The sequence below is a fragment of the Prionailurus viverrinus genome, chromosome D1 (assembly GCF_022837055.1).
Source record: "Prionailurus viverrinus isolate Anna chromosome D1, UM_Priviv_1.0, whole genome shotgun sequence".
Lineage (NCBI taxonomy): Eukaryota > Metazoa > Chordata > Mammalia > Carnivora > Felidae > Prionailurus > Prionailurus viverrinus.
Window position 1 is genome coordinate 39958431 of NC_062570.1, and position 26416 is coordinate 39984846.

The 26416-nt window shown below is 38.5% G+C and overlaps 2 protein-coding genes and 10 non-coding genes across 48 annotated transcripts in view; 9 read left to right on the top strand and 3 right to left on the bottom strand.

Annotated features, from left to right (window-relative positions):
• Nucleotides 1–9866, top strand: part of TAF1D (TATA-box binding protein associated factor, RNA polymerase I subunit D) — an 11083-nt gene extending 1217 nt beyond the window's left edge. For 2 of the 29 annotated variants that reach the window (XR_007156260.1, XR_007156261.1), the window contains exons 2-10: nucleotides 641–825; nucleotides 1531–1909; nucleotides 3551–3723; nucleotides 4020–4080; nucleotides 5409–5444; nucleotides 6441–6760; nucleotides 7790–9126; nucleotides 9473–9523; nucleotides 9761–9866. Coding sequence is in view for 1 of the 29 variants with exons in the window: in XM_047878030.1 (XP_047733986.1) it covers nucleotides 767–825; nucleotides 1531–1909; nucleotides 3551–3723; nucleotides 4020–4080; nucleotides 5409–5444; nucleotides 8231–8272; nucleotides 9473–9520 (798 nt within the window). In the remaining 28 variants the exon portion in view is untranslated. Of the gene's footprint in view, nucleotides 1–640; nucleotides 826–1530; nucleotides 1910–3550; nucleotides 3724–4019; nucleotides 4081–4419; nucleotides 6761–7789; nucleotides 9127–9472; nucleotides 9524–9760 lie in introns of those variants that run through there. The other 27 variants (XR_007156271.1, XR_007156273.1, XR_007156280.1 and 24 more) reach the window with 27 other exon arrangements.
• On the top strand, nucleotides 5116–5242 carry LOC125147305 (small nucleolar RNA SNORA40). The gene has a single exon (XR_007145133.1). It is a non-coding gene; the product is annotated as a small nucleolar RNA SNORA40 (small nucleolar RNA).
• Nucleotides 6261–6391, top strand: LOC125147299 (small nucleolar RNA SNORA18). The gene has a single exon (XR_007145128.1). It is a non-coding gene; the product is annotated as a small nucleolar RNA SNORA18 (small nucleolar RNA).
• On the top strand, nucleotides 6534–6606 carry LOC125147311 (small nucleolar RNA SNORD5). The gene has a single exon (XR_007145140.1). It is a non-coding gene; the product is annotated as a small nucleolar RNA SNORD5 (small nucleolar RNA).
• On the top strand, nucleotides 7580–7717 carry LOC125147289 (small nucleolar RNA SNORA8). The gene has a single exon (XR_007145118.1). It is a non-coding gene; the product is annotated as a small nucleolar RNA SNORA8 (small nucleolar RNA).
• On the top strand, nucleotides 7962–8101 carry LOC125147292 (small nucleolar RNA SNORA1). The gene has a single exon (XR_007145121.1). It is a non-coding gene; the product is annotated as a small nucleolar RNA SNORA1 (small nucleolar RNA).
• LOC125147288 (small nucleolar RNA Z40) lies at nucleotides 8461–8533 on the top strand. Its single transcript, XR_007145117.1, has one exon. It is a non-coding gene; the product is annotated as a small nucleolar RNA Z40 (small nucleolar RNA).
• On the top strand, nucleotides 9159–9283 carry LOC125147298 (small nucleolar RNA SNORA32). The gene has a single exon (XR_007145126.1). It is a non-coding gene; the product is annotated as a small nucleolar RNA SNORA32 (small nucleolar RNA).
• On the top strand, nucleotides 9563–9689 carry LOC125147290 (small nucleolar RNA SNORA25). The gene has a single exon (XR_007145119.1). It is a non-coding gene; the product is annotated as a small nucleolar RNA SNORA25 (small nucleolar RNA).
• The window catches only part of CEP295 (centrosomal protein 295), a 55372-nt gene continuing 38784 nt past the window's right edge, over nucleotides 9829–26416 (bottom strand). For 7 of the 9 annotated variants that reach the window (XM_047878011.1, XM_047878012.1, XM_047878013.1 and 4 more), the window contains 14 exons: nucleotides 26233–26398; nucleotides 25952–26095; nucleotides 21815–21958; nucleotides 17982–18079; nucleotides 17318–17420; nucleotides 16661–16912; nucleotides 15406–15545; nucleotides 14328–14502; nucleotides 12838–13478; nucleotides 11838–11978; nucleotides 10707–10800; nucleotides 10413–10577; nucleotides 10231–10330; nucleotides 9829–10138 (listed from right to left, as the gene is read on the bottom strand). In XM_047878011.1, coding sequence (XP_047733967.1) covers nucleotides 9952–10138; nucleotides 10231–10330; nucleotides 10413–10577; nucleotides 10707–10800; nucleotides 11838–11978; nucleotides 12838–13478; nucleotides 14328–14502; nucleotides 15406–15545; nucleotides 16661–16912; nucleotides 17318–17420; nucleotides 17982–18079; nucleotides 21815–21958; nucleotides 25952–26095; nucleotides 26233–26398 — 2550 coding nt within the window. In that variant the 3' untranslated portion in view covers nucleotides 9829–9951. Of the gene's footprint in view, nucleotides 10139–10230; nucleotides 10331–10412; nucleotides 10578–10706; nucleotides 10801–11837; nucleotides 11979–12837; nucleotides 13479–14327; nucleotides 14503–15405; nucleotides 15546–16660; nucleotides 16913–17317; nucleotides 17421–17981; nucleotides 18080–21814; nucleotides 21959–25951; nucleotides 26096–26232; nucleotides 26399–26416 lie in introns of those variants that run through there. The other 2 variants (XM_047878015.1, XM_047878019.1) reach the window with 2 other exon arrangements.
• LOC125147301 (small nucleolar RNA U2-30) lies at nucleotides 17516–17585 on the bottom strand. Its single transcript, XR_007145130.1, has one exon. It is a non-coding gene; the product is annotated as a small nucleolar RNA U2-30 (small nucleolar RNA).
• On the bottom strand, nucleotides 17781–17860 carry LOC125147303 (small nucleolar RNA U2-19). Its single transcript, XR_007145132.1, has one exon. It is a non-coding gene; the product is annotated as a small nucleolar RNA U2-19 (small nucleolar RNA).

Consider the following 26416-nt stretch of genomic DNA (forward strand, 5'->3'; position numbering starts at 1 on the left):
GCAAACTAATAAATAAGACAGTTTTTGCTTTGTTATTGTAAGAGCTTCCAAGGAGGTTAAAATGAGAGATGAAAGGCACCATTGTGTAGTCTGTTAGCCTTTCCTTGAAAAGTTTGAGAATTCAGGACTTATCAGGAAATCCTATATGCCGAGGTAGAAATTTCACAGTGACTTGGAATCACAGTATGAATGAGAAGAGGCTACAAATAAAAAATGAGGCCAGCGGTTTGGATTGACAGAGTGAATCGTGGGGATTATTTCTCCTGATACACTGAGGCAGCATTGCCTCTTGCCTTCGTATGTAGTTTTTCCTGGGAGTGCTCATCTGCTCTTAACAAATGGCTTTTTGGCTATTAACGGTGTGTTAATACTTGCACACAATATGGCTAGTGAATTTACATTCTGTATTACGGGAAGATGTTTAATACTTTTTTTTTGGAAATGTACTGTAATCTTATTCCACTTGGATAGATTGAGAAGACACAGCTGAAAGATGGAAACCATGAATTCACTTTCTAGATTTTAGAATTTTTGATTTGAAATGGATAGTTCCTATATAAAAATATTAAAGGCCTTGTATTTGATTTTTTCCTTAATTTACATAAAATGGCATTATCTGACTACGTGAAATTTTGTTTAGATAATAGCTGTTTGTGTTAGCATTCGTTCGGAGAAGCCACATCATGTTTGCCGAGTTGTCGGAAATCTGAAGCAAGTAATAAGTGATGAATAATTTGGAGAGGGGCTTGGAGAATACATAACAGGAATGAATTCTCTGAACCCTATAATGGCATCTGATTCAGCTGTGGAAATTGAAAATCACAGGTAAGTGCTTTTTAAGTTTTTTAATCACCCATTACTAGATTTTTATCACAAAGCTGACTAAATTTGATGGTAATGTTTACTGTATTTGAATTACCTAGTAAGCAGTAAAGGTAATTTTCAAGAATTAGAAAAGAAAAGGAAAACCTGTTACAGGTCTTCGGCTTGTTTATATAATTAACAGTGGGATACATTCTTAACCAGGGAAGCAATACTCTTGGCCAGTTTGGTGTCTCTTCCTGACGAAATTACTCCTACAAACGGGCAATGGACATCAGTGGGTGATCTTGCTTAAAAATTACTTTGTGATACTGCACATTATCGAGAATGCTGGCATGTATATGTATATATATGATGGAAATATCTAGTTAACAGGGAAATGGGCATTTATACTGTATTCAAGTCAAATGTTTACTTTGTTCCTCTAGTTTTATTTAGAGCAAGTTCTAGCAGTAAACAAGACCGTCTTTGGAAATTAATATTCTTTCTTTTGGGAGATCATTTTTTGGTAAATGCTATGAGATCATGGCACTATAGGCCATTTTCAGTAGTTAGAACGAAATAGTTGGCTTAGTACTGAGCCCATCTTTTTAAAAATTATTCTGAACATGTTTTCCTGCTTTTGGTCTGTGGAAGAAAAGTGTATTACAGTAATCAGTATTCAGTAATACAAGAGGGTGTGATTAATTTTTCCCCTTTTTTTTCCAGTGATAATTCTTCATCTGGTAGCAGCTTATTTAAAACTCAGTGTGTCCCTTCCTCACCTAAACCAAGGCAAAGAAACCCTATCAGAAAATTTGTTTATTCACCTGAAAGTGTTCAAGCAAAGGATTCCTCTAGTGACTCATCTTTAGAACCAAGACCATTGACTTTAAAAGCTATTTTTGAAAGATTCAAAAAAAAGAAACGTAAAAAGAGGAAATACAAGCCAACAGGAAGACCAAGGGGAAGACCAAAAGGAAGAAAAAATACTAGACGCTCCCAAATAAATAGGAAACAAGTTAGAGACAAAGGATCTGGGTTCCCATTTTTAGAATCAGAGAATGAAAGAAAACCACTACCTTGGAGGAAGATTTTAACCTTTGAGGTCAGTATTTTATAAATGTGGATACACATAGCCAAAATGCTTGAAATGATTTGTTGGCCACTTTTAAGTGCCCCCCCCCCCTTTTTTGTAAAGTTTATTTTTTTAAATGTTTACTTTTGAGACAGAGCATGAGTGGGGGAGGGACAGAGAGAGGGAGACATAGAATCTGAAGCAGGCTCCAGGCTCTGAGCTGTCAGCACAGAGCCCTACGCAGGGCTCGAACTCATCAACTGTGAGATCATGACCTGAACTGAAGTCAACCGCTCAACCAACTGAGCCACCCAGGTGCCCCTGTAAAGTTTATTTTTGAGTGAAGGAGCCCACAAGCGAGCTGGGGAGAGGTATAGAGGGGAGGAGAGAGAATCCCAAGCAGTCTCTGCTGTCAGTGGTGAGCCGGAAAAATGTGGGGCTCAATCTCAACATTTGCCAGCCCCGTTCCAGGGAGTTTGACACAAGCATTCCAGGAGATGTCTGGATTTAGATTTCTCTAGAACTTAGCCCTGCTTGATTTAGGATAAATAAGGTCAGACACTACTTTGCTTTCAACTGTATCTCTTTATTCTTTTGGTAGTCTCTTCCAGAGTTAACTACTTGTGTTTGTAGGTGACGAAATGTGTAAGGAATTCATGTCTCATATTGGCACAGCTATAAGCATGGTCTTTCCCTTTACTTGAACAGAGTTAAGACTTGTGGTTCTTGTTTTTTATATTCCATTCCCAGAAGTAGTTTTCACTGTAGAAGTTACCTGCAGTCGGTCTTAGGCTTTCTAGCAGTAATCTACAGCCAGTCTCCCATGACCTGAGCCTAAATCCAGAATTAGATTCTCAACCAACTGAGCCACTCAGGCTCCCCTTGGTGGCCACTTTTAGAATTGAGATGTACCTAGAACATAAAATCTGCAACTTTGTTAATACTCTTCTGTACTAACTGCCACTTCAAGACCACAACCCATCCTTCAGCACAAATACCACTTGGGTTCCTAAGTGGATTCTTCACTGGTCTATTCAGTGAACATATCCATATATGAGGTGTTTCAAGGCTGTTTATATAAAATCACTTGATTTAATCAGGCCGTTAAACACTCCTAAAACTGAAATGATTCCCAGTGGTTTTATGGTAACCTAAGCCAAACCTATCCATACCTTCCATGTGCAGTGGTTTTAGAATAGGCCATTTTCTTCTGATACCAAATACTCAATTTCTGATGGAACTGCCCAACAATTACTTAGCAGTAAGCTCTCAAATATTTTAGTTAAATGACTGCACAATTCATAAGTCTCTTGCTCTAGAGTTGATGATATATTTGAAAGAATATTCTCTAAGCTTTTGTTTTAAGTTAATTCTCTTATAGAGATTTGTTTCTTTGGGAGCTTCTAAAGACATTTTTTAATGCAAACAAGATCTGTGCTTAGGTTTTCTTGGTATACCAACGTAGGTAAATTGGTAATGTGCTAGGTAGACCACGAATTCCTTTTAAAACCAGCATCTGGCATATGTGGCCCACATATGGCAGAGTAAATAAAGATCATATAAGAGTTTTTAGCAGAGGGATCCTTTATTTTGGAACATAAGGCATCTGCTGAGTCAGGGAAGTTTTTTATTTTGTGAGGCCATTACTTACAATACAGCGTTTTTATGTAGCAAGCAGTGGCAAGAGGATTTTTCAACTACCTTGAAAAGCTGAAGTATGAATACTACCTCAAGGAATCCTTGAAACAAATGAATGTTGGTGAAGATTTAGAAAAAGAAGATTTTGACAGTCGTAGATATAAATACTTGGATGATGATGGATCTCTCTCTCCTATTGAGTCAGAGTAAGTTTACTCGCGTGAAATAATTTTGGTCATAGGTTTTGTCGAATTAAATGTTTTTGAACTTTAATGTTCCATATCATGCTATCAATTTGTTTATATTTTACAGTAAACCATTTGGGTTGGTAGTTGAGCTATGAGTTTGGCACATGAGACATCCATTTTGGGGTGTTACACAGGATAGCGTAAATTTTCTTTTTAATTAGTATTGATGTTTCAGTTGTGCATCATGATAGTATACTACTAATGGGTTCTAGAAGTTTTTGTCATCTGAGTGAGGATATATTTTAATGTTACAGAGCAGAGGATGATCTTGCAACAAATCTTGAACATGATGACGAATGTGATATCAAATTGGTGGTAAGTGACATTTTTGTCTTATTTCGTCTTAGAATAGCAGTTGGTACAGGAGGAATTTATTCTACTAGTTACTATCTTAGATTCTGAATTTAGTTTTTGAAAAGCTTAATAGATTTGGTGCAGGAAATAAAAATAGGGATTATTTGGATACTCACCTGGTGAGAACATGGGCTTTTCAGTAATTGCTATTAGGATGTCTAGTGAGGAAAAGAAGCTGAATTTGGATTTTTAACATTTAGACCGTCTCCAGGTTTTTTTCAGTAGCCTAGAGTTAAGTTATGTGGGATAACAAAAGCAGTAAGATTTAGTTGTCGCTTAATATGGATGTTTTTTATGCAGGACCATAATTATTTCATAGTAAGTTCTGAAGCACCAAAGAAGAATGTGTATTTAGAACAAGAGGAATATACTGAAGAAGCAGCTGTGTCTAAAAGGAGAACATCAAGGTCCAAAAACATTGGACAGAGGATAGAATGGTCTGAAAAGGAGATAGGAATATGAATGTTAAGGTAAACAGCACAGAAAAACAGCTTTTCGTAGAAAATAAAGATGATAAATGCAAATATATATGTCAGTGATAAAAATGAATCTAAGGAGAAAATAAAAAGAACCTGAACAAATTAGTGAAACTCTGAATTATCAGGAAAAGCATTTTAAAGCTGTGGAATTGTTTACATGTAGAAAAGAATTAAGACTTGCATAGCAAAAATAATCACCTGATAAATAATAAACAGGATCCTACTGTTTTTGTCCATACTTTGTTTCAGAGCAAGAGCTTAAAGGTGTCATTTTGAGCAAAGAAGTATGGAGATTATCTCCTGAAAACCTTTATTATAAATGTAATCACTAATGATTGACATCTCCTCAGGATACCTGAAGCCGTTTTTATCCCATTTTTATTCAAACAAAGACCTTTAGTGTCAAACGTGTTACTGTAATAAGAACTTCCTAACTACCTAGACTGTGTCAACTACAATTTTCTTCTCATCACCACTGTATATTGCTGATTATGCCACTAAATAACGCTGTATTGATTGCACTTGTGCTTGTTTTTGTTCAGTTTTGTGGACAAAGACTTAGACAAGTGCAGAAAATAAATCCTCTTTTGCAACCCAGAACTCATGGCTCAATATGAGTTTTGATACATGTAAGAAGGAACAAGATCCCTACAACCAACTAAAGTGATTGTGGGGGGTTTGATAAACTTGAAAGTTGGTTTCAGGACTGTAGAATGACTAAAGCACAAGGCAAAAGGGAATTCTCAACTATGGTGAATTAGTATTACGATTTTAATGTTGACATAAAACAAAGATGCCTTCTTGTTGTAGGCTTTTCATTTGAGAGCACAATGCCTGGACTTAAAGGTATGTCTTCTGCTTTCAGTGAAGGAATGTCTTTTGGTGAATTTTTGGATCAGATTTGTTTAAATGTACTTTATCAGATAATATAAACCTCTACAGGTTTCATTGTTGAAAGACATTTTCCCAGTTTTAATTTGTTTATGACGTGATTTCAGAAAAAGATTTTAGAGTTCATACATTTTATAGTGACAGATGTAAGCTTTACTTCACTTGCAGGAAGGGGTCCCCAAACTGTAACTTAGGTTATGGCAATAATCAGAATGCAGGATATTCCCACTTTAAGCATCTACGTTAGCTTAAACTAATGCATAATCTAAAATGAGGTTTAGGACTTAATAGTGTAATGTTAGAAATGATTACACGAGAATGATGGAAAGGTTATTAATTCACAATCATCCAATTTGTTTTATTATCTTCCAGGGATTCCTAAATGGGAAGAACATAAGTACAGCCATATTAATATTTTCCTGAAATTTTTTAAGTCAAATAACTGTAGTTCTTAAAATGAGGCAGAATCTTAAACATTTTGCTGTAATCCTGGGAATTTCATTGGAGTTTGTAAAAATCAAGACTTTAGACATGGAAATCTTTTTCCTTTGGTGGTTCTAGAATAGCTACTTGGTACTTTGCATGTCTATCTCAGTATACACTCTTGTAACCAACCATTCAGAAAATCCTTATCATGCGATTAAATTATGGGATAAGTTTGTTGTAAATAGGATGTTTGGCTTTTTGCACAATTTTGAACTCAGATTTAGAGCAGATCACAGGTCTAATTGTTTTCTTGTGGAATCTTCAGTTTTAAAACTGTAAACAGTGGTTGAGGTCTATCCCGATGGGGCTTTTTCTGTAGACCTACATCGTTGGAAACGCCTCATAGAGTATATGTGTGGTTTCCTTTATTCACAGAACTATGTGTTAGATCTGTGGGAAAGAACTACAAGACATCTATCTGCTAAAACATTGAAAGACCTAATGGTCATATATTTTAAATCTTAGGTATTGGAGTATCCCAAGAATCTGTATAGTTCAGGGCATGCTAGTTTAGGTAAGTTTTGTTGGGGACAGTGTAATCTTGGGGGCACCGTTACAGTTCACATGATGAATTTAACTGTTCAACTGCTGAATGATTACAGACATGAACTAAAACTTGATTCTGACGGAGCTGACGATAGCTTAAAAAAAAAACCCCATGGTTGTCAATTTGGATGCTAAGCACCTATTTTAGATTTTAATCACACATTTAAATTGTTCTTAATCTTTTATTTGGTATTTTATCTGTAGGGGTGAATATGATTTGAACTCATTTACGTTTAGAGGTAGGTGGAATGTTTAATTTTTGTTGAAATTTATTAAGAATTCAAAAGTACTGAAAAAATGTGAGTTGTGAGTACGGTATCCCATTACTGTTGTGCCTCGTAGTTATTTGGGTATGCCACAGAAGTATTAGATCTTAGGGTGCCTAGGTGGTTCAGTCAGTTGAGTAGTCCGACTCAATTTTGGCTCAGGTCATGATCCCAGGGTCATGGGATTGAGCCTTGTGTCAGGCTCTGCGCTGAGCGGGGAGCCTGCTTGAGGTTTTCTTTCTTTCTCTCTCTCCCTCTGCCCATCTCCCCCACTTGTGTGTTCTCTAAAATTAAAAAGGTATCGAGATCTTGGCAAAGGTACTTGCCATGATATTTATACACCGAATTGGACAAACCGAGGAGACTGCATGTCTAGGGAATAACATGAAAATGCCCCCTCCCGTCTTGTATCCTTATGAAACCATTGCTATGGTTCATCCTAATAACCTGTGCATTTGGATATGTTACAGTACAGATATTGAATTTAAATTCTGCCTGATAGCAATCTGAGCTACAGATTGATTTCACAGTCCACAAGCCACAGTCTTGATTTCTAATGCATCATTTCTTTTAGTATTTGACTTAATAGTTCCGTATGTATAATACAGAGACAGGATAAAGATAATGGGGACTAGATTTATAATTTCAGATGCAGTTAATGTAGTTGCCTCATTGGAATGATAATTAGGAATAAAAGTCAAATTACATATTACAAGAACTTAAATCTCTAGAGATAAGTTTCTCAGTGGTGTTGCAACCTTGAAGTACAGGGGTTTACAATTCAGTCATGATTGCACTGCATGGTATCTGCATTCAGCAGCGTGTTCCTGCTGGGTGTTCAAAGGACAGTGCAATATCAATTCAGTATCTGGCATCGTTGGTTTTCTTGGCTTCGTGCATGTTAAACCTGGTATTTTTATTGAAACAGTATTCCTATAGTTTTTCATATTACTGAATTTGAGATCATCTTTGATAGGAACTAATGCTTCTCTTTTTTTCTAGGGTGTTTGAAATTGAGAACCAGGGGTCCATGTAGTCTGACCCTAAACATGTAAGGCTTTCTATTTCTGTTGCTTCTGGTGGGTGTTTTTATTGCTAGCAAACAGCAGGACTTCTATACGGAATCAGAAACCTTTGTATAGCTTATACATAAGCTTGAGAGGAAATTTTTAAAAGCCTCATTCATTCTAAGGTGGAAGTGGGCATTATCATTCATGGTGTCCAGGAATTGTTAATGTGGCTACATTGAGACACAGGTAATGCTTGCATCACAGCAGGTTTATTGCAGTGGTGACAATGAGACCTGTAACATTTTCTGCTAGGCCTGTGGAGTAGAGTGGAAGTAACAAGACTTTCCCATATTGGAAGCAATTAAGGGATAACAATTTTGTAGATCATTTGCCAAAACAGCAATCAGTGTAATTCTTAAAACTTGATTTCTAGGGCCCTAAAGTAAAAAAAAAAACTGGATCCCAAAGATTGCAGGTAAGATTCCCCTCAAGTGCCCAATCTTACAGGAGTTGAAAGCTTTTTTTCATAACACTTCATTAATGTTCCTAATGCTTTGGTTTACCTAATTTTGGCAACAGCTAATCCTGGTGGTTTATTGTATCCTAATTAAAAAAAAAAACCCTAGATATTAATGTGTGTTTATACAACTTGCCAGTGATTTGTGATGTTATGATGATGGGCAAAATGTTCAACTGCTCTGACTGGGCTGAATGAAAGTAGCCTTTCTGAACATCCATCTAAATGAAATCTGGGGGACACTGGATGGCTCTGTCAGTTCAGTGACTTCAGCTCATGACCTCATGGTTGGTGTATTTGAGTTCGGGCTCTGGGCTGATAAGCGCTGAGCCTGCTTGGGCTCCTCTATCCCTCTCTCTCGTGCCCCTCCCGCACTGGCATGTTCTTTCTTCCCAAAATAAATACAGTATTTAAAAAATAAGTGGGGGCTCCTGGGTGGCTCAGTCAGTTGAGTGTCCAACTTTGGTTCAGGTCATGATCTCGTGGTTCAGGAGTTTGAGTTCCGCGTTGGGCTCTGTGCTGACAGATCAGAGCTTGAAGTGTGTCTCCCTCCTCTTGCCCCCCCCCCCCCAAAAAACATAAAAAAATGGAATGGGTTGAAAAATTAATTATTCCAACTCTGCATTTTTAAGCCTGGAAATTTCAATACGTATTAGTTCAGAACTGGGTATCCGGCTACTTTGGAACCTAATTAAAACCACATTTTGAGAAATTTAGTCTAAACTTTAAAATCGTCCGTAGGTGGGGAATACCTGAAGTATGTCCATATTCAAGTGGAGATTAAAGAAGCCCAAGGGAAAGAACTCTGGCAAGTTAGTTCTTTATCTTATCTTGAATGGTATAATGGTCATTACCAAGGCTTTGAGAATGTAGTTTCTCATTTGCTGTGGACATGACCATAAAAAATTTTTCCACTAGGCTTGCTTTCTTTATGCTACTTTGCTAGCGTTCAGCCTATTGGGAACATTTACAACAGCCATATTTCAAATTCTCATCTGACCATACATAGTATTTTGAATGGTGCATGCCTAGATTTCTGTTGTTACTAGTAACTGGGCAACTTGTAATATTAATAATAGATCTAATAGAGGGAGATTGGCTTTATTTACAGGATCATCTCTGGAAATGGAGTTTTACTTTTCTATTCCTTTTCTATAGGATAGAACTGATGGTGACAACTGTGGATTGAACAAAAGCTCCTTTTAAAAGGTATGTACACATTTGAAAAAATTTAAAGGTCTAATTTATAGGTCATTTCAAAGAGGGCTTGTGGGGCTAAAACCAAGAGCCCTTAACGCTGTGACCAGATATCGAAGTTCTCCATAGGATATAATAGTTACTCAGTGTTGCTATGTTTTCCTGAGGAGATACAAGATTTAGCTCCTTCACAGCCATGTGGGAAAGAAATGTCTCCCAAATTTAACCAATGTATACTCTCGTTCTCAGGGCTATTTTGAAGAATGTGATTCTGACTCAGAGGAACAACGGTGCTTGGGAGTGGAAGGAATCCCATGTTAAAATTCTTAAATAAAAATTTATTGACTTTAAATAACTTCACCTATGTTACACATAATTTAAACAAAGAATCTTTACACATTTTGTAGAAAGTCAACACGTATTTTTGGCTCGAAGTTTCTCTAGTGTTTTCTGTGGAGGGAATAGAAAAATGAAATTAACAGTTGCAGTGCCCTAGACCTGGAAAGATTATAGGGGGCCTCACTCACCTTATGAAACTCTTTTGCCCTTGCTCGATTTTGGGCATATGCATCTTGCTTTGCTTTCTCTTCCCTTTGCTGTTTCACTTCAGCTAACTGATTGTATAATCTGTAAGAAATTTATTCTTACATATTCTTCGTACTCTCAGTAATACTTAAGGAATGTGAGTAACCGCACACGACACAGAAACATATACATACCTTAAAGCCCTTTGACGCATGTGGGCTTGTGCAGTCTTTCTGTCTTCAGGAAGTGACACTCTGACCTTATTCACACCCTTCAGGCGACTCACAGATGAGCCTGAGCAGAGAATAAGTGATCTGGCAAATATTACCCTGCTATATGCTCTTTGTGAGAATTGATGCAGATGTGGGGAACATACCTGTTGGTTTCTCCTTAGCTGTTTTGATCTGAGATTTCTCAGAAAGGTAAATCTTACTCTTTATTTCTTTCTGTCTCTGGGAAGATCTCTCTATAAATGATTTTTTCCTCTTTACAAATGCTTCTTGTAAGCTCCCAGGTATAGCTGTAAACTTTGGCAGGGTTTCTGTTTAAAGATGAAATTGAAGCTTATTTTTAGCTCATTGACGCTTTTGTGCTGGCAGTCTACAAGATTGTGGGGAATGTGAAGGCTGAGAGGTTGAGCAGGGGACCCTTTCAGATGCTCAAGGCATACCTGCCGAAACTGCCACTGGCTCCTCCACACAGTGCTCTGATACTGGATAATCTGAGGTTTCTTTTTCTGATAGAAGAGGCAGAAATTCATTCACCTAATTACAAGTAAATCATAGATAAAATCATAGGTAAATGATCTTCCACTAACCTTAACAGTTCCTAAACCCCTGGTTCCCTTTGGTAGAGGGAGATTTGCTGTTTGGGGGAGATGGGAAGCTGAATGCCTATTCTCAATCCCCAAATACAGTGTAGGAATCTGCGTCCAATGAATTTAGTTCCTATTCTGCTTTCACTGCTTTGTGTGGTTTCTCACATCTAAATGGCAGGGCTGGAGTTTTCTGGGAAGGGAAAGTCCTTATAGTTCTATTCCTATTAAAATGCTTTACTCTCCAGCTCTGTTAGAGAATGGCTTTTGCCCAGCCTCTAGCCCAAAGCTTTTTTCCTCACCTGATTCTTGTCAAGTGCTTCTATACCACTTCTGCATCTGCACTTGTCTGCTGCCTCCCCATTACCCTTCTCAGTAATCATGGAAACAAATACTAGGTGTGGAACTATTTTTTTAAGATGAATTCTCTAATTTAGCATCAGGCTACAGAAACATTAGTCCTGCCACGGTAGTAGCACGTACAACCTGGGACTTTGGTAACAGGGCAACTTAATACACTGAAACAGTTGATGAGTGGTGACTTAGACTTGCTCAGTTTCCAACTGTAGTTCTGTTGTAATCCATGAATTCATCTATTATAAGCTTTACAGCAGGATTTCCTCCAATGACTACCTTCTAAGAATTGAAGTGAGCCCCATAGGAATGGTCCGCTTGCAGTGGAGAAAAGTACAAGGAACCTGCAGCTAATAGGACTATAAATCTGTTGTACTCAAGTTGATAATTTGAAAATAAACTTGCAATAGCACTTACTCTGTATCCCCATTAGGTCTGATTTACTTATGTATCTTCTAGAGCTTCTCTGTGCCTCAGGGTTTCCTACATCTTTTATTGGGGGATGGAAGGCATGAGTTTCAGCCCTTCTAAGCCCTAATGAAATCTACAGCATCATAAATAATTCCTTATTCTCAGCTGTGTGCTGCTGTGTAAATGAAGTGTATTCACATTAAAGGGAGCTATGACCTTTACCTGAAAGCTGCTTTCTGCCTCATTTTCTTTCTTTTCTTCTAGGGTTAAGTTTGCAAACTCCATTTCAGCAATACTGATATCACTGGTGCTTACTAATGTAAGCTCTGGCTCTTCCATTATACCATGTCCAGACTCTGTCAACTGTGTGATAAAATTGAAAAAGAAACCATATTCAAAGTAACAGCCTTGAAATAGTAAAAATGTAAAAGTGATGTACATTGACAATGTGGTGCCTCCCCCATCCCAACCCACTTTTAGAAATACTGAAGACTTTGGGGATGGGCAAAATGTCTGAAGATAGCTACTGCAAGAATTAGAAGCCCAAGTGTTTATATTATAGGGCTGATGCAGGTTGACAGGCAGCCATGCAGAACCTGAGGGTGTAACTGACCTATCTAAAGGAGCAGGAGCTAGTGGACTGTTCTCAAACTACATCTTTAGAGGGAAGTATCCAACTACTGAGTAAGAATCTGCAAAAGAACACCCCAAAAGGAGCAAAATATCTGTGACCTAGATGTCATTCTTGCTCTCAATCTGTATTACATGTTCATCTGTGGAAGGACAATACTGAAAGGTAATACTCAGGCGACCGGAGTTGAAACCAAGCAGATTAATACAATGCAGTGCCAAGAAATTCCACACTGAAAGTGCTGAAGCATAGGCCAAGCTATTCCTCAGGGAAATGAGAGGGGGATATGTCGATTGGGAGCAGACTGGTTGTAAAATTTAAAGGTCAGCTTAAAACTTGAGCTCAGAACCTGCTTGGAATGCTCTGTCGTCTTCCTCTCTGCCCCTCCCCCTATGTGCCCTCTCCCTCTCAAACTTCAAAAAAAAAAAAAAAAAAATTGAAATTTGGGAGTTTGCTCATTTCATTGGAAATTTCCAATGATTACATGATTGACTAGCTCAGGAATGTTAAGTAGCTTTGTTGCTTCTAAATTTGTTTCAAAAGTCTTCCTTGGAAATGAATTTATTTCCACACAACACAGATTTCACTTACCCACATTGGAATAGAGCTCTGTAATGATCCAGAACTTAAAAAGAGCTCTGACTGTGCTAGTTGAGAGAGGTTTCTTAGGATTTCTGGAGTTTCTGCTTTAGCTGAATTCTCAAAATATTTTTCATTCTGAACAGAATATGGTGCTTGAACTGAAGTTCCCATCTCCACTGTTCTCAGACACAACTGTGAATCGATTTCCTCTACTTGTGAATTTATATTTAAAACCCCACAGGTTTCCTTTTTGTCTCCACTGAGTCCTTGACTTTGTAACATTGTATCGATCCCTCTTTCTGACAGTTTTTCAGAGCCCAGTGTTTCTTCTCTGCCTTCTGGTTGGGCTTTTATTGAGCATTCACTAGAGGTAGAACCACAGGGAGTGCTATGCTGTAGATTTAAGTGATGAAATCCATTAGCCTCATCAGATGACCTGAAGCCTGAATTTTGTAAATTTCCTACAGAGAGCTGGAAAGGAACACTTTTTTTCCTATTTTGTAATTCAGTCTGTGCAGAGTAGTTATGATTTTCCATGCTTTGGGAAGAATCTCTTGCTTCAATGCTAAAAATACTTGGTAGATCAACATGCTGGCTCCCCTCCTGCGAAGAAAATTCTGGCAGAAGCTGTTGAAAAGACTGTTCAGAGCCTGTAAGAAATAAGTTAACCATAATTACATGTTGTAAAACCTGGATAACAGTTTGAGTAAATAATGAATTCCGCTTACTTCCTACTACTTTGGGAGTGGAAGCTGATGTATGTATACATGAATAGAGAACGAAAGGATGGTCACAGTGATTTTTAATAACTCCACTGCTCATACCATGTATTTTCTCCTAGTCTAATAAAGAAAATATGGTTATTAGATATGCTGAGGATTTTTCCCTCATTAAGAGAGAATACCGATTTTAATAACAGACTAAATGCACACATTATGTACCTCATATATAAAAAGGTGTGCATATGTGTGTATACACGAATTTGTACAAGAAGTATTTTTTTTTTGAAAGACCAAAAGTGTGAGCAGGGAAGAGGGGCAAAGGGAAAGAGGGAAGGAGAAGAGACTGACAGAGACAGAAAGAGCAAGAATCGTAAGCAGGCTGCACACAGGGCTCTATCTCATGACCGTAAGGTCATGACCTGAGCTGAAATTAAGGGTAAGACACTTAACCGGGAAGCTTTACTGGCCTGTATAAAAAGTTTCATAAGGATACTTAAACTGTTAACTGGAAGGGCTGAGGTAAGGAAGTTGAGGAACAAGAGGTAGTGCTTTTGCTTTTATCAAATTCCATACTGTAAAAATGCAAACAGCATTATTACTCCTGTTACTTAAACGGATGGATACACAGAGAAACAGAAGTTGTAACACTGGGGATTGGTGACCGCAGGAGTGGAGACATACCAAGACCTGCCAGGCACAATTTCCAAAGAAAATGGATGTAAACCATGGAAAAAGCAGTGGAGTTTCTTTAACTTTTTCTAACTTAATCATACACACCCTCAGTAATGTTTTCTGTAGCAAAAATCTGAGCTGCAGCATGAGCCAAGTGAGGGTCAGGTTGCTGGTTCGGGCTTGTGTTAGAAGGATTCAGGCTGGTTCTCAGCGCTGTAAGGGAAGCTGTACTTTTGGATGAAACGGTAGTACGGTGGCTTTCCCATGAAGAATCAGAGTTCTGACGAAAACAACAGAGAAAGGCTGAAATACTGATTATGTATTTCCAACCGAATCAATAATCATGTTCTTATGATACTACTCTTCCTTAATTACCACTTCTCTTTCACACTAGTAATTTGACTATTTAAACCCATTCTTCCATTTCAGTCAATATGAAAGAGGCTTTTTAAAAAAAGATTATTTAGAAAACAAACTGCAAATTAACCAGATAAGAGTTTAGAATATGATGAGATCGCCTTCTAAAAGCAGGAACTATTATGTAAGGACAGCTGGGGAGGTCAGGGTATGGGAGCAAAAGACCTGATTTGAATCTCAGCTGCTGTACTATGTAGGAAGAGGCATTAATTTTGAAAAATCAAAAAAATAAAATAACAGGGACACCTGGGTGGCTCAGGGAGTTAAGCATCCGACTCTTGATTTTGTCTCAAGTCATGATCTCACGAACCGTGAGATCGAGCCCCGCACTGGGCTCTGCACTGACAGTGAGGAGCCTGCTTGGGATTCTCTCTCCCTCCCTCTCTTTCCTCCCCTGCTCTTTCTCTCAAAGTAAATAAACTTAAAAATATTAATAACAAATGACAATAAAAATGTTCTTGAGCATCTTATGGATTATAATCCTTAGCTGGAGATAAGGCTCACATGACAAAATTCTAGTGCAGCTGGTTTTCAATCTTGGTTCCACATTAGAATCACTTGGGGAGCCTAAAAAAAATCCTGATAATCTAAAGCACTCCTGGAGATTCTGATTTAACTGTTCTGGGCACAGTCCAAGCACTGGGATTTTTAAAGACTTTCCACAGGATTCTAAGCAGCAGCCAAGGCTAAGAACCACTGTTCTGCTCTAATAGAAGAAAAACTGTTTTTGGAAACTCACAGCAATGAAGCATCTATATTACTTTACCTGGTGAAAGTCTCTGCTGTCTTGAGAAATCCCAGAGTATGATGATAACATATCAAAATCTGGATGTGGTTCTAAGGGTTTAAATAGCTGATGATGCAGATTTGGAAAAGTGTGTTCCAATTCCGGAAAGTCAAGGTCAACTGTTAGAATTTTGAGAAAAAGAGATAAAATTTAGTTTTAGGTAACTCCCAATTCAACAAAATTCTTTCCGTTTTTTTTTTCATTACCAGTAGATGCTTTCAAATTAAGTCCTATCATCATGTCCAACATACAAAACATGAGGATACTCAATGACCAAAACCTTTTGACAACATTTCCATTTTTACTAGCTCTAAAGTAAGAGATTAATAATTAGGAGTAAGAAGCCGTTATGATCACTGTTTTGCTATAAACTTTGTTATTCTCAGTTCATTTTAGGATCAATGATTTTAAAAAAAAAAGTGTCCAACTTTGGCTCCGGCCACAATCTCACAGTTTGAGTCCTGCACTGGGCTATCCGCTGTCAGCAAAGAGCTCACTTCGGATCCTCTGTCGCCCCCTTCTCTCTGCTCCTCCCCTGCTCGGGCTCTCTCTCGAAAATAAACAAACATTAGAAAAAAAGAAAAAAAAATCCTTGTTCACTGTCCTGGGTGTTACTATGGGTCAGGCATTGTACTTCATGTGTATCATTTTGTTTAGTCTCCAACATCCCTCTTTTAGAGAAGATGAAAGAATAACAAGCAGCCTGCCCATGGTGTCACAGCTAAAAACGATCACACTAGGACTCAATGGTCTCATCTGTGAACTCCTTTCTCAATACGGCAATAGGGCCTCAGCTGTTAGAGCTAACTTTGCAATGGTAAGGGAAGATTTGTTGATCTCTTCTATATGTTCTTCAGTCTGATTTGTCCCAGATCCCCTCTTGCACTAAATGCCCTGTTTGCCGTGTCCATGTCATAACTGCTGCAGCAGTCCATAAAAACATAAAGCTCAGGGCACCTGGGTGGCTCAGTTGGCTAAACGTCTTGACTTTGGCTCAGGTCACGATCTCACAGTTTGTGGGTTTGAGCCCCACATCAGGCTCTGTGCTGACAGCGCAGAGCCTGGAGCCTGCTTTGGATTCTATGTCTCCTTCTCTGTCTCTGCCCCTCCCCCGCTCGGTCTCCCTCTCTCAAAAAATGAATTAACATTAAAAAACAAAAACACGAAGCTCAATCACTCCTTCAAACTGAAAAGATGAAAGGTTATATACAAGTATTGTTCAAAATCATTTTACCCCGCAAGTCTGTCTTCTCAGTCATCAAATTTGCTTCATTTATGTGCTTTTCCATCATCTGCTGAAGGTGTGTCTGACCAGATGTGAATTTTTCCACCGCAGGCAACACAGGTTTATGAACTTCCCCAGGGTCCTGCCTTTGATAACTGACTTGTGATGCAGGAACTACAGAACTTAATACATTTGTTTCCTCTTCTTTAGCAGTGGTAGGTTCTTGTTCCCTGTGGTCCGATGCATGCTCTGAAAATGACCCTGAAAATTGAGTGTAGGGAAAATATTTAATGGCTGGGCACTTCCTTAGAGACACATTTTGGGAGGCCCAACAATATATGTTGATAAGGGAGCAGGGCAATGAAGAAATCTGCTCAGATAGATTCCCACTGAATGGGAAAATATGACCATAGCAGATAATTGTCAAAATGTAGCTGGAGATCCACAGAGCATCTCTGTGGGTCTGCAGGCCTGTGACGTCCAATCATGGTTAGAGTATTATACTGTCCAATATTCTGTCAGGCATGAATAGTTTACTCCTGAGATTTAAAGAAACAATCCCTCTCAGCACATTGGGATGATCTCTCAATGTTTGCTCTCACCAATCTATCAAACGCCACTGATGCTGGTCCTTCAACTTATTTACAAACATTTTGACATTATTACCTGCATCTGTAAGGCTCAAATCTGTGTTTTCATAACTTAAAAAGCTCCCAGTAGAAACAGTTATTGATGATAATGGCTCATGATAAATCTCTTCTGTTTCAGCCTAAAAATTAAGGGGAACATTAGACTACAATGTAGGAAGTAATAGCTAGAAAAAACTCAAATCAGTAACAGTTCTCTTTTAGCAGTTATCAATTCTGAGCTCAGATCAAGTGTAGAAACCTTCATAGCTGTAAAGGTCAGTACTAAAACCTTTTCATCATTGCTCAGAACTGATTAGACTTTCATACACACACGTATCTCCTCCACCCCATCCCTATCTCATTCAACAAGTTCTTGGTTATATACTATCACCTTTACACACACACACACACACACACACACACACACACACACACACACACACATACGCACACACACACATGCCAGACATAGGCCCTTACTGTTTGAAATTACTTTTGCTTCTCAGAACTACAGAGATCATGCATCAGATAGACTGCAAAGTCTTCTGATGCTCAGATTTGGCTATTTTCATCATTGATCCACTTCAGGAAGAGTAGATCTCAGAGAACACAGACTTTGACATTTCACAACATGTATAAACTAAAGACAACGTAAAACCAAACAGGTCTAACAATGGGGTACACATTAAGACATTACTAACATTATGTGGCTTCACAGGTGGACTCAGATATGTATGTTCTTCCTCCACAGCATAACTTAATATTGCGTCATTCTCAGTCACAGCCTCCTTGACCTTGACTGAAATGGAGGGGAGGGGAGAGAATTTAGACTATTACAAATCAAGTTCTTAGCACCAAAGGACATCATTTCTGTTTTCCGACAATTTTCTTTCATATTTTGCTTTGTAAGATTGCCTTATCTTAGACCAAAAAGAAACAAAAACATTCATTTTATTATTCATTAAAAACATTTCCTAGTCATCTTTTCCCTGGAAAACTGTACTTGTTATTACTCTATGAAAAATAGAAAACTGCTAGTATGATGGGAAATGCTTTTGTTATTAAGTGAAGAATATTCTATCATGAATACAAGATGATCTCAAAGTTGAGAAAAATGCATATAAAAAAAGACAAAAACATCAAAGTGCAACAAGTGGTAGGAAAAAGAGGAATTTTACTTTTGGTGCTTTCTAAAATCACAATGAGCACATACTGCTTTTATTATGAATGATTCTTAATTATATTTGATGTATTAAAAATAGATAAACATTATTTTGCCTCACTTGATAATTCAGGTATTCTGAGTTAATTTCTCTCTTACTCCAAAGGAGTTTATGAGAAAACTGGCCAAAGCGTATAGTGATCCGTGGCTCTAAAACAGAATAAAATTAAAACTGTGCCACCAAATACATAAACTTCGTGTCTCATTATCACCGTGATTTTATTACAAGATATCATATACATTAACAGTATGTTTCTTAAATGTTTGTGTGAGAAGTGTGTTCTAAAAGATAACCCAGGCCACACATGCATATTACTCATATATTCATTAATATTTATATTATGGATAATGAAGCAGAAGCAAAGCTAATACCAAATATTAGAGTAAGTACAATCTGTTCTTAAACACTTTTTTATTCTCTTCTAGTTCATTAAAAAATATATCATTGTGACCTAACTGTTCTAACCAATAAACTGTTACTCGGTTTCTTCAATACACACTACAATTTTCAGTAAAGAAACTAAGATACGGTGAATTGCAGGGTAAGTTGTTATTTTTTTCTTAGGCAGCTCATTCCAAAAGCTACTTGGGAGATAGGAAATTAATCTGCAGTTTTTCAATTCATAATCACAACTCTACACGGATACCAAGAAGACTCCCCAAGAGGGAGGATTTGGGTACTGGTAAGAGGTGAAAAATAAAAATGAGAAAGGAACAAGGTCAGAGTAATTAACGATGTTGAAGAATTCAATGGACAGGTCCCCAAAGGCAGTTGGCAGAGAAAAAAGGGTCACTGGTTTGTCCCCGATAGACGGGGCCCATGATGAGATTACTCAAAAAGGGAAGTAGCATCACGAAAGCAGGGTAATGCCTTAAGCAGAGTAATCTTCCCATGCTACCCAAGAATTTCCTGCTTTCCTTCAGAAGCAAAGCCCCATTTCCTGCTTTCCTACAAAAGCAAAGGCTACAGAGCTTGAAGTTAGTGATCCCACTTAACCTACTAAAGAAATTTAGGCAAGGTGATGAAGACCTGGATAAAGAGGAAGGGAGGGAACAGAGAAGAAGTAGAAAGCTAGGACCTTCTTTTCTAAGCCAGAAAAGATCTGAATCCAGGGATGATTATAAGAGAAAAGCAGTCCCTGAGAGCTAGGAGCTGACCCAGCACTATCACTGAGGCCTTGGTGTTCTGTTAAACGTGAGGAATTTCATGGTACCAACAGAAAAGGCCATTCTGTGACTATGATGGATCAAGACAAAAATCAGGCCACTGGTATGCATGTCTAAACATAAACAAAACCATGAGTATTATCCAAACCATAAAAATGATCAAGCATCTCTTTGCCATGGCCTGAATTATTGAGACAGAAAGTGTAATTTTTATATATGTTTAATCTGTCAGACATAATTAAGAATGATAATTTAGAGGGCTGTCTGGGTGACTCAGTTGGTTAAGCGTTTTGGCTTAAGAGTCTTAACTTTGACTCTTGATTTCGGCTCAGGTCACAATCTCACTGTTCATGGGTTAGAGCTCCCGTGTCGGGCTCTACAGTGACATTGTGGATCCTGCTTGGGATTCTCTCTCTCTCCCTTTCTCTCTGCCTCTCCTGCGCGTTCTCTCTCTCTCAAAACGAAAAACCTTGGATAATTTATAATAAAGGCAATAGATGCTCGTTACGATTTCAAAAGTTATGAAGAAATAAAATTCTTCCTTTTCCTACCATTCACAAGCAACCACTTACTGCACTTTGGTGTTTTCTCTCTTGCCTTTTTTTTTTCTGAGTAACTGCTGCTTCTTTACTAAGCGTAGTTTTCATAAGCCTTGCACCATCATTCCTACCTCCTGGATAAGTTTTTATGGTACCCAATAGTGGAAGTGCCCCTGCTTCTTGATAACATCCAATACTCATAAGCAAGGCCCATTTCCTTAAAGCCTCCCCCAGATCACCAAATACAGGCCCGAATCTTACGGTAAGTCCTTTCTAATACCCGTCCTGAAACACCTCACAGCTCCCTGTGCTGGGCATTCTACCTCCCTGCAACAAGTCAGAACATTCCACTTTGTTCAACTATGGCTATGTTCCTGGTCCTCTTTGGCTAGAGGATGGTTGCGGGTAGAATAAAAAGGAAATACAAGTATTCTTTGGCTAAATTTAGAAGAATGGTAACAGTTTCATTTTAAAATGTCAAAAACTCAGGGCACCTTGGTGGCTCAGTTGGTTGAGCATCCAACTTTCAGTTTTGGCTCAGGTCATGATCTCACGTTTTGTGAGTTCAAGCCCCACATGGGGCCCTAAGCTGACAGCACAGAGCCTGCTTGGATTTCTCTCTCCCCCTCTTTCTCTGCCCCTTCCCCACTTGTGCTGTTTCTGTCTCTCTCAAAAATAAGTAAATACATTTTTTAAAAAAGTAAATAAATAAATAAAATATCAAAAACTCTAATTCACTGGAAATTATATCCTTTGCAGGTATTTCAATCTCCAATTAAAAAGAGATGTAAAGAGAGAATGGCTCTCTCTCATCTCTCACTCTATTAAACGACAGTGATGGCTAAAATTAAAAGAAATCTGCTTGGAAAAGGTAACTGCTGAAAAGTATTGGCACTAATGAAGCAGCACTGGAACTATGCTTTGTAGGGCAAGCAATATTATACCTATAAAACAGAAATTCGTAAGTGAAGAAATTAATCTGGTTGTGTTTTGGTGGCAGGATTAAGTACTTTAAAATTTTTCCCTTGCAACTCTATTTTCCAAATATTTAAAAGTGAACATAAAGCACGTCATTTAGAATACCACAGAATTTTTTAAAGATAATATTTAACAGTATTAAGTTAAATGTGGATTGTTACAAATAAGTTTAAACAAAATTTGCAGAGGTTGCCAACTGTGAAAACTTTATATCCTCATATGCTTCCCATCAGCATTTATTTAGTGAAACAATTTAAAAGCAAAATTACCATTCTCTAAATAAACTCCACTTCCCTCATTCAACTTTTTGTGTAAACAGTACATGCTTTTTGTGAAACAAAACAAAACAAACAACCCTACAATACATAAGCATATAAGATAGAAAGTGAAACCTGGCCTCCAACAAAGGTAAACCTGTACCAACACTTTGGTGATGATAATTCCATACAATTTTTACACCATAAAGACAGGTTTTACCCCCTTAATTTAACAAGTGCACAGAACTGCACATTACGGATGCGCCATAAGGATTCTATTCCCAACCGTCATTAAAGTTATCTACCACTTGTCATTATAAATTACACTACAATAAATATCTCTGTGCACAGGAATTCCACTGGTCTCTCACCTGCTTCACTGGAGTTAGCACCACAGACGTTCTCCTGGGCAACCGGGTAAAGACAACCAAATGGTTCACAGTCCAGTGGGCTCCCAAAGAAACTTTGTTCTCGGCTTATTGAGACCCTCAGGGGATCCCTGTCTTGACAAGAATCTGCAAGGAAAAAAAAAAAGATGGACTCATTACATTTCCACAGTTAGTTAAAACAAAAATGGCAATTTAGGGGCGCCTGGGTGGCTCAGTTGGTTAAGTGCCTGACTCTTGGTTTTGGCTCAGGTCATGATCTCATGGTTCACGAGTTCAAGCCTTGTGTCAGGCTCTGTGCTGACAGCATGCAGCCTGCTTGGGATTCTCTGTCTCCCTCTCTCTCTGCCCCTCCCCTGTGCCATCTCTCTCTCAAAATAAATAAATAAACTTAAAAAAAATTAAAAATTAAAATTAAAAAACCCCCCAAAAACAAACAAAAAAGGCAATAGAGATTACAGATAAAAATCTGAAATTTTACACACCTGATGTATGTAGCAAGGAAATAATAACCGCTTAAGTTTTTCACACAGGCCTTTAAATTACTTCACTTCCATTTCCCTAACTTTAAGGCTGCTCCTAGTTCAAATACCAGATAATACTTCAGTATTGACCAATCACAGGATCAAGTTCCTGGAGAATTCACTAACCACTGATAGTATTCTAAGGTATGTGTTGATAGCATAAAGTCAAAATAACCATGGCTAATCTGTGGTTTGACATCAAGACAGAGGTTTGCTCTGGAGAGAACTGAGAGGCCATAGTTGGGAGGACGCGAGAGGACAGTCTACGGAGTTCTGTAACACTCTAGTTCTTGACCTGAGTGGTGGCTACATGGGGATGGCTATTACAGCGATAATCACTGAAATAAACCCTTATGATTTGTGCAATTCTCTGAATATTATACTTTGATACAAATATAATAATGAACAAGTAAGGAAATAGAGGCATGGGAGATACCCAAAAGTAGAAGCTAATCTACTGTGCACCACCTTAGAAAAACTTGGCAGTTAAAGGCACCGAATATTACATAAGGAAAGTGTGCACCAGGGAACTGAAGACAGGGACAATGCTTAAAAACATGTACTGCGAACAGACCCATCCCACCGCCTACGTTTATCCCCAGAGGAGACTAACGATTTATGCTCTGGAGAAACTGAATCCAGTACACTCTGAACTCAGGGGGGGCTCGGCACTGAAAGAAAACAAGGGTGGGAGGAAGTAAGAGTGCCAAAAGGAAGTCAGGGGTAGTAAAGTCTGCATCCTCAATGCAGATTCCCCCCAGGTCTGGCTCCATAACAGCAACAGCCAGACTTGTATCAAGCTTGGCAGATCTTTCCTTGAAGAAACTAAACTCTAAACTGCCTCAAGGAAAGAACCACAGATACTAAATTGAGGGTGCCTGATGAGAAACCACCTTTTCTAATGAAGTCCAGCAGGAAACAGGGCCGCCAACTACACAATTTCTTTTTTTTTTTTTTTTTAACATTTATTTATTTTCGAGACAAAGAGACAGAGTCCCAGCAGAGAAGGAGCAGAGGGAGAAGGAGACACAGAATCCAAAGCAGGCTCCAGGCTCTGAGCAAGCTGTCAGCACAGAGCCTGGCGTGGGTCTCGAACCCACAAACCGTAAGATCATGACAGGAGCTGAAGTCGGACGCTTAACCAACTGAGCCACCCAGGCACCCCCAGAATTTCTAATTAGCCATGAGCATCCCACTCAAATATGCAAGATATTAGAGAAAAGCCTCTAAAAAAATCAGAAACAACAAAAAAGGAACAAAAGAATTTGGACAGAGAAAATACAGGAACCCAAACAAACAAAACACTATATATATATATATATATATATATATATATATATATATATATATATTCAAAGTAGTTAATTGCATTGGTGACACAACAGCAGGATGCTATGAAAAATGAAAAAGACAGGAAGAGTAAGCTTTTAGAAAGTGCAATGTGATTGTCAAAATAAAAATTCGTAAGTGAGAAATACACTGAGGCAATTCTTCCAGAAAGTAAAACCAAAAGAAATGAACTATAGAGAAGAAAATTAGAGGATCGATATAGATCAGTGTTTCTCAACATTACTTTTATCATCAGTCTTTGTAGTCATTATTTCTTGCTCTAATTGCCTCCTACCTCCATGAAATTTTAGTAACTACAGACCTACTGCTTATCTTTTTCTGTACAACTGTGGTTTGGTACCTTTCCAAGAAGCAGTTTTTGTCCCTTCTGGAAGCGCTAACACCCTTATTAACAATGCAGAACAGCTGTCCTCCAACTTCCAACTAGGTGTTTCAAGAGAAAATAGTGTGATCTTCCCTTACATTAGAGGTATTTAACAGAAGTATTAGCGTAAGAAGACAGACATTCAACAGAAACTTTAAGCAAATAAAAAGTGACAATTTACTATAGAAAAAGGAGTTTTAGGGGGTGCCTGGGTGGCTCAATGGCTCAATTGGTTGAACATCCAACTTCAGCTCAGGTCACGATCTCGCCATTTGTGAGTTTGAGCCCCACGTCAGACTCTTGTGCTGACAGCTTGGAGCCTGGAGCGTGCTTGGATTCTGTGTCTCCGGCTCTCTGCCCCTCCCCCACTCGCACTCTGTTTCTCTCTCAAAAATAAACATTAAAAAAAAAAGAAATTTTACAAAAAAGGAAATATAGCACACTAACTGAACAGTGAAAAAAACTTAACACGTTAGCATGATAGTAACTTAGCTGGATTTTTCCTGAAACGTATTGCCAAGGATAGTGGTAAATATAAGAAGAAACATAAAAGACTTGAAAAGTGGCTGTCTCTGGTAAAGTTAAGGGGTGAAGGGTGGGCAGGGGCAGGAAAACATGCTGTTTCATGTTATAACCTTTTAGCGCTATTTGCCTTTTTAAACTGTGTGCCTGTCGTATTCTGACTAGAAGTATTCCCCAAAGAAGTGTGATAAAGGCTAGGATAAAAGCTCCCAAAGGCAGGGGGCGGGACACTTGATAACTCAGGACAAATTTACAGGGAAGTAGCAGTGAACCCCACCCTGAAGGAAGGAGCGAGATCACGAAGGGCCTGCAGGTGACAGTAGGGACTTTGACTTAATTTAGACTTACTCCTCGACTCGAAGGGAAACCCGGTGAAGAGTTTCAAACACGGAGATGCAGAGGGAGACTACTCTGAATATACCATGGGAAAATGAGAGTAAAGCTAGACTGGAAACAGGGAACACTGGAAGCTGTAGCAGCCACTCAGGAGTCTGCATGAAGTGAGCGGCAGTGGGCAGGGAAACAGGCAGGTGCCAGAGCGGAACAAGAACTGAGAAGTGGTGATGGGTTACTGCGTGTCGGAGAGATCGACACAAGGATCTGCTTGGATAAACTCGATCAATTATTTGCTTGACTCTGAAATCTAAAAATCATTATGAAACTCAAACAGGGCTATTTACTAAAGATCGCAGGGAGGAATTTTCCAGAAAACTGCATCTAGGAAGAAGTAGAGAGAAGAACTATACCTGCTTATAACTGTTCATAAAGCCAGAATTTTAAGCATAATAATTATCCTCAAAAGATACACGAAAAGAGCAGTGAAGGTATTGAAGTAGAAAAGCAGCAAAGAAGAAGAGAAAAAAAGAGTTACTCCTAAAGAAACAGGTTTAGAAGGCAGATATGAAAGGAACCATAGGGAATACAGTAAATAGGTTTTCACCATACACAAGAAGAAATTAGTTCCCTAATGCCACATTTCTTTAAGTCCAAATTTTAAATACTGTTTATGTAAACCCATTTTTTTCTTTCATGAGTATTCGCAGTCTGTATCTTCAAAACAAAAATTTAGCATCCTGAAAAAAATGTAGAAAACCGGCAAACTATTAAACAAATCACATTTTATTGGGGCGCCTGGGTGGCTCAGCCGATTAAGCCTTCGGACTCTTGGTTCAGGTCATGATCTCACGGTTTGTGGGTTCGAGCCCTTCATTGGGCTCTCCACTCACAGCACAGGGCCTGCTTCAGATCCTCTGTCTCTCTTTCTCTGCCCCTGCCCCACTAGTGCTAGTTCCCCCTCCCAAAATTAAATAAATGTTAAAAAAATTAAAAACAAAACCCTATTTTATCAAACCGTATGTTTACCTAGTAGAGAAGTTCTGCCACTTGCTGGTGATTCTACCTCTTGTATAGCACTAAGTTCGTGTTGGTTCAAATCCAATCCACATTTAACTTTTGCTACAGGCGGCTTGGAAGATCTCCTGCCCAGTTCTTTGTCCAGATGCTTGCCTATCAAGTCAGAGACAAAGTTAGGCATAGTACAGATCTGTTAACATACGACAAACTTTTCTTCAGCCAGAGGGTTGCGGGAGGTGAAAGCAAAGAGTAACCAGCAGACAGTTAACAATAAAATGCAATTATCTTACCACTTTGCTTGGCACTACTTTCTGAAAGCAGCTGATTGTCATCGGAGTTGCTCCTAGTAACAGGCCTAATGTTTTCCTGATCGTCTCCTGCTAGGTCTTGGGGACGAGGAAGCCACTCTCTGAGCTTCTGACTTTGCACGTCATTTCCAACTGTGGGCTGACTTATCTGAAAAAGTGGACAATT